Genomic DNA, 9738 nt, shown 5'->3' on the forward strand with positions numbered 1-9738 from the left:
CTTGTATATGCAAAGGCTTTCCCCTCTAGTCATTCGATGGCCACTCAATTGCATGGCCGCAAGCTTGTGGATTACGTTAGTAATAACTACTAAGAATATCTATGGGAATTTTGATTACATAATGGACATGGTGTACACTCATAATAAACAACCAGAACCGGCTCAGGCTAATCAACAGAAGTTAGTACAAGGGCAGCTATTATCAAGTTTTATGACACTGTAATCCTGCATCTGGAGCAGCAGCATCTCGACTATGCTGCTTTGCTTCCAGAGGGAAAGTAAAAATAATGGACAAACATGTAATGAATGCATCAGCTGTAATGCCTCTTAGATGGTGCCATTTCCAATTGACCTCCGTTCCCTGCGCAGTGCAAAAGCATTCGAAACAACAACAGAGGCGTTCCGGGGAAAAGGCCCTTTTTATTCCCTGACAAGCAATTCAGTTATTGAATTATAAATGCCTTTCTTCAAGGGCTCATCAGGCGCCGCATTACATAACTCTCGCGACAACTCTGCGGGTGTCAATCCGAAATCATCACATATAGATGGGTCTGCATTATTTTCGAGCAACAACTCAACTCCCATAACGTTTCTGGCTTCAACAGCCAAGTGTAGGGCAGTCCTCCCATGCATTTCGCAGCGACAATTCAGATATATATCCCGATTGCCCCAATTTTGTAAGAGTTCTTGAATGATACTCCGATTCATAACGAAGTCATAGTCCTCACGGGGGAGGTATTTGCCATGGTACTGATGTGGCATTCGATACATTATGCCCTTGTGGGCCCAAGCAGCACGATGCAGCGCGGTCAACTGTCGAGCCGGCTCCACGATGAAGTCAATAGTGTTGCCTTTCGGACATTGTTCAAGCAAGTATCTGAGCCGAGGTATGGTATGCTGTGACCATGAGGCAACTATATGTCCAAGGACAGTTGTGGGATGTTCCAGGGAGAGAAAGCCAGCACTAGTGCGCAAGGCATTGGGGTCTGCACCAAAGTCGAGAAGGGTGGTGGCTAGGTTAAAAGCGTTATGCTGGAGGGCAAGGAGGAACGGTGTTTCTGGGGTTTGCTGTGGCCCGTCTGCGGCGTCAAGGATCCCATCAACCGGTAGCCCGGTTTGGATTAGGAATGATACTAACCCTGAATGATCCTCGTCGTGGCCGGCAGCAGCGAAGATGTGAAGCCCGGTCCAGTTCACTTCCTTTGTGCTGAAAGGATTCCTTGCTGCTGCTTTCGGGTCAGCACCGTTTGCAGCCAGAAGGTCGACAATGTGTTTCCGATTCCATCGAACCGCTTCCAGTAAAGGCGTGCGGAGATCCTCTCTCGCTGGTCGGTTGATATCACTCGCGTTATACGCGCCAGGACATGTCTGACCTTCTCCACACTTGATATCGAATGAATCAACTAATTCACGCACTTTGGTTGACAAAAGATATTCTACAACTTTATCATGCCCCTCACTGACGGCATAATAAAGTAGATGTGTATTGAATCCTCCAATCCCTGTGGTAAAGACGGTATCCTTGGATTTTCTTAGACATAGATCCAAGAACGAATGTAGTCTCTCCTGGTAACTTGCACCATTTCGAAGAATCATAGAAAATACATCTGCAGCACTTGTGCCTGCCACAAGAATCTGCGAGAGACAATAGCCCAGCCCAGTGCTGTCTAGAGCGTCTATCATGAGCTCCAGGCAGTCAACATGATGAAAGAAAGCAGCGTATTCCAGTGGCGATGATTGACCAAGGAGGTCAGTGGGCCAGTCTAGACATACAGAAGCATCTGAGGCTTTGTGCAAAATAAATTTGATGATGCAAGGTCGATTGTGATGGACCGCCCAGTTGAGGGGCGTGCCCGGGATTTGAAAAGCAACATCAATGTTAGCGCGAAGCTGAGAGTATCCAACCCGGTCACGAGTGTACACTCTCAGCTTAGCCCCGCCTCTGATGAGACCTTCTCCGATCGGACAGATTTCATTGTCATTGAATGATACCAGCCAATGCAAGCATGATTCACCATTCGCAGCAGTTATTGCAGCATCTGCACCAAGTTCAAGCAGCCTGAGCACGGTCTTCTGTTGTCCTGATCGACAGGCGTACAATAGCGGAGTTTCCCCCTTATCATTATGCTGGTCAATCGAAAATGATGGAAAAGTATTCAGTAGTGTTTCAATAGCCTCAATCTTGCCTGCACTGGCAGCAAGGTGCAGAATTCTATCCCCCCGTCTGTTCACTCTGTATTCAGAAACCTGGTTCTATTTTGACAGTATTTCAACAAGAACGTGCTGGTTATCAAATGTGCGAATCCATTGCCAGTACGTCCCACCGTGCAACATCTGCTTATCATAGAAAAAGTCTGCTCCAACACCTGCATGGACGTCGCGGATGAGGCTCTCAACCTCCGCATACTCTTCAGGGGCCACGTCTTTCAGATCAGCAGCGGCCATCCTTGCCCCTCTGACTGCCATAACCGATAAATTGGAGATCATATCCGAATTTGGCACATAGCTTGGATCAAGAGCCTTGAAGATGCGGTACGCATATGTGCGCGAGGAATGATGGTCATACTCCATTTTTGATGACTCTTGAATAAGTTGCATAGCTTCTTCAAAATCAACTTCTGTGCCGTAACCGTTAATGTAGTAAGAGGCAAGAACAAAGCAATCGGGAGGGTTGATGAGTTCCTTAGATAGATAATTTTGCACTTTGGCCTTGAAACAGTTAAATATGAAGGATTGAACTGCTGGTTCGAGCGCTCGCATTTGTTGCCATGAAAGAATATGGTGCTATATTCATAAGATGGTCAAATTAATATCTTTGCTCCAGTAATCTGAAGACGGCAAAGCCACTTACATTGTAACTCATGCGAAGAAGGATGTTGTCTGTGCCTGCTGCGTTTCTAGCGCTAAAAGAAATCTAAGTAATTGTGAACCAAAATGATACATAATGGACTAATATACCTTGCGTCTGAACTATTGTCGCCTGTAAGTGCCGCGATAGCTTTCTGTAAGTCCCGTTTGGTAGGATCGGCACTTATGCAATTGTCCAACACAGATGGTAACCTGCTATAGAATCTATTTTGCTGGGCACATTGCAGTATAGGACCAGAAACATCCTGCCAAAGTTGAGGAATGCCAAGACAGGGCCCTAAAGAGTTGATGAGCGTCTCAAAGGGGGTCACTGACACAGTGCTCTCGGTTTGTTCTGACTTTGTTGTCATCCCTACTAATTGAAGATTATTTAATACTCGAGTGAGAGGATCCACAGTCAAATCTGCATGTTTTTGGTAAATGTACGGGATGAGCCAAGTATCCAACGACGTGTTTCGGACCGGCTCGTCATCCGCCTTAATTTGTTCGAGTTGCTGCAGATAAGCCTCTCCGTAAGAGGTTGGTGAGTGCCAAAGACGGAACGGGTCTGCCCCATCTATTGCCAGACGCCATAGGAGCAGACCATAAGAATAGGTATCTGTCGCCTGAAGCAAGTACTTTGGAACCGGTGATTTTGTATCCGGTGCTTTCCAGGGCCTTGTACCTCCAACAAACACATCTGTGTTTTCTGCTTCTGCAACCATGGAGAAACCAAAATCAGAAAGTTTTGCGATGAATTCTTTTGCCGGATCAGAGAAGACCAGTATGTTCTCCGATTTGACGTCTCCATGGATGATTCCACATCGGTGGAGCATCTTGAGCCCTTCGCCGACATCGACGGCCAGACGGCACTTGGTAACTGAGTCGAGATCCTTCTTCTCCTGCAATTCTGCAAGGTTGCCATACTCGGCGAATTCAACAACCAACACTGGTAATCGATGGGATGGGTTAAAGTAGTTTGGACCCCAAGCGAGATCAAGCAACTTCATAATGTTTGGATGCTTTCGTAGAGGCTCATGCACTAAGGAATAGACTTCCATCAACGCAGCCTTCATCGCTTGTCGCGTTTGAGGTGTCGGTGTACCAATCTCTGTAAAGGCGACACGAGCAACTTTGTAGATGACATGACTGGGCCAGACCTTCTGTGGAGTGGATGTAGTTATCGCCCAATCACCCATATCACTGGGTACTGACTCTATTGGTGCGGGTTGAATAGCCTTCTTGAAAGCGGTAAATGAAGCCCCTTGGCCGACAATGACCGATTGTTCTACGGCAAGAGCCTCCAAATACAACGGGGGAACCCCGAATAGACCACCCGAATAATCCGCCGGCTTGAAGATACTGACAAAGTCAAAGACATGGGGAACGTAGAATTGTGGGTTATATCCTTGGTCAAGCGACGTTATCTGGTCCTGCTGTGTGGATTCACAGTGGTCGTCTGATAGGAGTGTTGATGTTAATGCGCGCCTGGATGCCATTGCAGAGTCATTTGACATGATTTGCATGATCTGTGTCAATAGGAGGATACTTGTTGTATCTCTTGACTGAGCGTCACGACCAGTTAACTACTCAGGCAAAGCCATGAATAATAGCTGTTCAAACACTAATTCAGTGTGTATGCGTGCGGACAGAGTAGTTGACATCAAGGAAGGTAAGGTGACGATCTATTACAAGGACACCTGGACGTGCTTTCAAGCATTCCTTTTATTAATCTGCCTCTGTACGAATGGAAAACAGAAATGGTACCACTTTAACTGATACAGACTTTAAAATACAAGTCTACTGAGGTCTCCCACAATAGCACGTGAAGTCGTGTATTGGTCCTCTGGCCAGCCAATTCGATGTATATTGTAATGTGGATAATGTTACAAGTAGATATCGCAATCGTATTATTATCATGGCAAGCAACTGAAAGCACTAGGTCACATTGTCAATTTCCCAGTAGTTCGCGCGTAGCTGCCTGCCCATCTTGACTACGAGACTGAAGTCATGGGCAGACGTCCCTACGTAGTACCCGGGTCTGATACTTTAGCAGAGTTTAGGTGGAAATTGTGAAGACAGCATCTATTAGAGATAATATAAAAGATAAATCTGTATTAAAGTTCCTGGTCTTCTTCCATAGCCTGGAAGGTCATACAGATGTCTTGTTTATACATATCAATATTAAATAGTTAAAGAAAAAGAGTAAAATATCGGTGCCATCGGACCCCGGTGGATCTTCACTGGCTTGGCGGTCATCGGTTGGGCGAGTATCGGAAGCATCTGGTCGTTCAGAAGAAATGTGGTCGAATGGGCCGCCGTTATGGAGAACAAGCTAGCTAGTTGATAGATATTGCTTCGTGGTTGTCTTGTACGGATCTCATTCTCTGCTTGTTCGGCATATGTTGGTTGATTGATAAGTATATTGAAGAAACTCAAGCATCGGCCGTACCCGTCCTCGCTTGCTGCACCAATCAGTCATAAATCTCCGGTGAAATATATACTGTTTTCCACAAGAGCTTGTTCCTGCAGCGTTATTCCGTATTGGTCATTGATCTTGAGGCATTGTGACGTGGCGTATGAGCCCCTTTTCTCAGCATTCCAGTGTTCATCCAGCATAAATATACACTGCATTGGGTGTACAAGCTATCTCAAGCACCCCGGCTCGGCAGCATTAGTCGACTCCACTTATCTCAATGGAACTTTTATGCACCCGATCCTATGTATAACCACTTCATCTGAAGTCTCAGTTACCGACTCTATGTGAATTCAAGCATGATCTGCACTAGAGAGTCACATCAATGCGCCGATAATAGACAGCATACTACGTAAGCGATGGAATCAGCATACAGGATGGGAAAATGGGAAATATGCCTCATCGCGCCCGCCTGTACATAGCGCCCTGTCCCTCGGATTATTTAAAGAGGCAGAAGTGCAAGCATCGATGCTCCATTTTCCAACCATTATTTTCCTTTGTCATTCCTGCATCTAAGCACAGCCTACATTCAAGCACAAAGCACCCATCTATTTGACGTCTGTGTCAAGCGACCATGGTCGGTATCACCAATTCAGCGCCAGAAGCGTTCAAAGCCCCGGGAAGGCTTCTGGTAACCCACGTCGATACCATTGCCAAGCAAAACCCCAATAGACGATTTGGCCTGATCCCCAATGGCACCGATGTCGACCAAGGCTTCCGGGAGGTGACTTTCCGGGATCTCTCCCGCGCAGTCAATGCCATGTCCTGGTGGATCGACGACACTCTGGGCAAGCCGCAACCGGGAGAAAAGATCGCGTATCTGGCGAACAACGATGTGCGCTACATTATCTTTATGCTTGCATGTCATAAGACAGGCTATACGGTTTGTTTCCCAGGGTGCCAAATTTATGAGTTGCAATTAACAATCGATTGGGATTCACTTCTAGATCTTTCTACCTTCCACTCGGCTGTCGGATAAGGCATATAACCATATTTTCAAGGAAACAAGGTGTACGCACCTGCTTTTCAGCCGAGAAAAGTCTGCAATTGCTTTCAGATTGAAAGCATTGGACTGGAAGATGCAATTTCACGAGGTGCCATCTGTGGCGGACATCCTCAGCAATGGAAGTGACACGAGTCACTTTGAGTTCTCCAAGACCTATGATCAGGTGGTGGACAAGATTGCTTTTATGATCCATAGTTCTGGAACAACCGGTACGTATGCAGTGACTGATCCTCAAACAGCTTAAGAGATGTAGAGCTAACGATTTCAGTAAGGCATGCCTAAGCCTGTTCCTCTCACCCATGGTTTTCTGGGTACGATGGATTTTGCCACATCGATCCCTCTGCCTCCGGGGCGCTCCTCCGCTTTCTTTAATGACCTGGTTTCCGATGATCCCAATCCCAAGGACCTTGTTCTCTCGTCCACACCCTATTTTCACCTGATGGGGCTGGTCTCGTTCTTTGAGTCTATCTTCCACAACATCCCCTTCGTTGCGAGCCCTGAGAGGTTGCTTTCCGTGGGGTTTCTGACCGATCTAATTCGCCACACGAAGCCGACAGTCACGATCCTTCCACCTTCAATCCTTGAAGACATGAGTTATTCTGAGGAGGCTCTCACATGCCTCAGCACTCTGAAGTTTGTTTGTTATGGTGGGGCTCCTCTTTCGCCAGAAGTGGGCGAGAAGCTTGGTCGATACACCCAATTACGATCAGCCATTGGATCCAGCGAGATGGGGGTCATCTGCTCCATGGTCCCCGAAGGAGAGGACGCTTGGGGGTATTTCGAGTGGAATCCCTCCTATCAGATTGATATGCAACCGATCGGGGACGGGCTATATGAGTTGGTCATACCACGGGTGGAACATTCTCTCGTGATGCATGGAATCTTTCACACGTTCCCGGATCTGAAAGAGTATCGATCCAAAGATCTCTACACCCGGCACCCAACCAACCCGAAGCTCTGGAAGTATCATGGACGCTTTGATGATGTGATTGTGCTCAGCAACGGAGAGAAGCTGAACCCGATCTCGCTGGAGAAGATCGTGGAAGGCCATCCTTCGGTTCATCGGGCTTTGCTTATCGGCCAACGCAGATTCCAGACATGCTTGTTGATTGAGCCAGATATCGAGAAGGTTGCCGCTCCTATCAACGAGAAGGAGTTTGTCAACACGATTTGGCCAGTGGTTCAGGCGGCTAACAAGACCGTTCCTGATTACGGCCAGATCGTGAAGACTATGATCCGCCTTTCATCTCGCGAGAAACCCTTCAAACTCACCGCGAAAGGTACTATACAACGACATGCCGTGAATAAGGATTATGCCGAGGAGATTGAGGAGATTTACGCTGCCCAAGATAGGCAACTGGTGATATGCCTGCCATCAGCGATCACCCCGGACACTGTTTATGAGTATCTACAAAACGTTATCTGCAAGCTTACTGGGAGGCAAAACATCAAACCCAATGACGACCTCTACAGCATGGGCCTGGACTCACTCCAGGCAATTCGGTTGAGCAAGATTCTGAAAAATTCGGTCTTCTCCTACAATCCGGAGTTGAACACCAAGCATCTTAATGTCCAGCAGATCTATGCGCACCCAACTGCAGAGGGACTCACTAATATGCTGTTGGGGATCCTTGACAGATCGTCGAATCCAATCGCTACTGTATCTCGTTCTTATAAGATTGCGCAGTTTATTACCAAGTATACGAATGATCTTCACACTCGAAAATCTGATATCCTTCCTCAACCGCCGGCCTTATTCAATGTCATTCTCACTGGATCCACTGGATCGTTGGGCAGCTATATTCTTGACGACCTACTGCGCAATCCCCAGGTAGCAAAGGTCTACTGTTTCAACCGAAGCGAAGATTCTCCGACGCGCCAGAAGGAAGGCTTCCAGGAAAAAGGACTGCAGACTTCTCCTCTGGATGATCCCAACAAGGTCCAGTTCCTGCATGTCCGCTTCGGAGAACCCCAATTTGGCCTCTCCGACCGACAATACAAGGAGCTCCTCGACACGGTTGACGTGGTTATCCACAATGCATGGAAGGTCAACTTTAACCATCCCGTGTCCTCCTTCGAGGACCCGCATCTCAAGGGTGTCCGGGAGTTCGTGCGCTTCAGCCAGGAGAGCCGCTACCAGGCCCATCTTGCCTTCGTCTCCTCAGTCAGCACGATCGGGGCCTGGAAGCCCAGCGATGAGGTCACGGCCGTCCCCGAAGTTCCGATGGAGACGGCAGACGCCGCGCTGGAGCAGGGATACGGAGAGTCCAAGTATATCGGGGAGAGCATCTGCGTGGAAGCTTCTAAGGCGTCCGGCGTGCCGACCAGTATCCTGCGCGTGGGACAGATCGCGGGTCCCGACACGCGATTGGGAGTGTGGAATCCGCACGAGTGGATCCCCTCATTGATCAAGACATCAAAGGCGATGGGCAAAGTGCCGTCTGATCTCGGGGGGTACCCCATCGACTGGGTGTCAGTGGTACGCACCTGGCCCTATCTTCTACTGTCTAACCCCATCCGTAGAGAATGTCACTGACTAACTGAACCAGGATACCCTAGCGCGAATTGTAAACGAACTCGTCCTCGGCCGCCGTGTCTCGCTCGCGAAGACCCGCAACGCAGTCTTCCATCTGGTTAATCCATGCCGGACCACCTGGGCTTCTCTCGTCCCCGCGATCCAAGAGCGATACCCCGTCCAGCCCGTGCCTCTCGTCAACTGGGTCGCCGATCTCGAAACCATCCAAGATCCATCCGATCGCGACGTGCAAGACAAACCCGCACTGAAGCTCCTGGCCTTCTTCCATAGCCTGGCGGACAACGCGGATGTCTTGTCTGCGGACATCAGCGTCGAACGGGCGAAGAAGGGGAGTAAAACAATGGCATCACTCGGTTCGGTGTCACCCGCTCAGATGGCCAATTGGTTGAATCAGTGGAACTTTTAGATCTATTTCTAGTCTGAGATCGTGGGAATAAACTAGGCAATTATGTTAACATTCATTGCTTATGGAATATCAGTATAAGACATATTATGGCTAGAGTGACCTCACAAACATTCGTGTTCTACCGAAGCGGGAACCAATGCCTCAGCCCATTGACTAGACGCCTTTCCTATCCAAGTACACGTCTTCAGAAGGATAGATCAGAGTTGTGTAAATAGATACCTGTCCCATAACTACATTCAGTGTCTTGATTGGTCATATGTACCAACGGGATAATGAAAATCTCAAAATCAACCATTTAGGGTCTGTATGACTGATGATACAGAAATATGCCTCCATTTCAAGGGGCCAAACAAAAAATATAGAACAGTATTAGTATGACTGTGCTCACCCAAGATAACTCGTGAGTATCTTGCTGCTTTTACCAGATCTTATAAATCTTTTTCAGAGACATTCTTTATCCGAGGAAA

At 47.8% G+C, this 9738-nt stretch overlaps 2 protein-coding genes across 2 annotated transcripts; one reads left to right on the forward strand and one right to left on the reverse strand.

Annotated features, from left to right (window-relative positions):
• Positions 1 to 420: 420 nt before the first annotated feature.
• ASPBRDRAFT_35804 (uncharacterized protein) lies at positions 421 to 4364 on the reverse strand (the record flags this gene model as incomplete). Its single annotated transcript, XM_067623385.1, has 4 exons — positions 421 to 2253; positions 2281 to 2784; positions 2852 to 2903; positions 2959 to 4364. 4 exons carry the CDS (start codon positions 4362 to 4364, stop codon positions 421 to 423), a joined length of 3795 nt encoding a protein of 1264 aa, XP_067472856.1.
• Positions 4365 to 5897: 1533 nt separating this feature from the next.
• ASPBRDRAFT_201678 (putative NRPS-like enzyme) lies at positions 5898 to 9271 on the forward strand (the record flags this gene model as incomplete). The annotated part of the gene is made up of 4 exons (XM_067621575.1): positions 5898 to 6206; positions 6271 to 6538; positions 6602 to 8808; positions 8879 to 9271. 4 exons carry the CDS (start codon positions 5898 to 5900, stop codon positions 9269 to 9271), a joined length of 3177 nt encoding a protein of 1058 aa, XP_067472857.1.
• Positions 9272 to 9738: the final 467 nt, after the last annotated feature.

Source organism: Aspergillus brasiliensis (genome assembly GCF_001889945.1).
Source record: "Aspergillus brasiliensis CBS 101740 unplaced genomic scaffold ASPBRscaffold_39, whole genome shotgun sequence".
NCBI lineage: Eukaryota > Fungi > Ascomycota > Eurotiomycetes > Eurotiales > Aspergillaceae > Aspergillus > Aspergillus brasiliensis.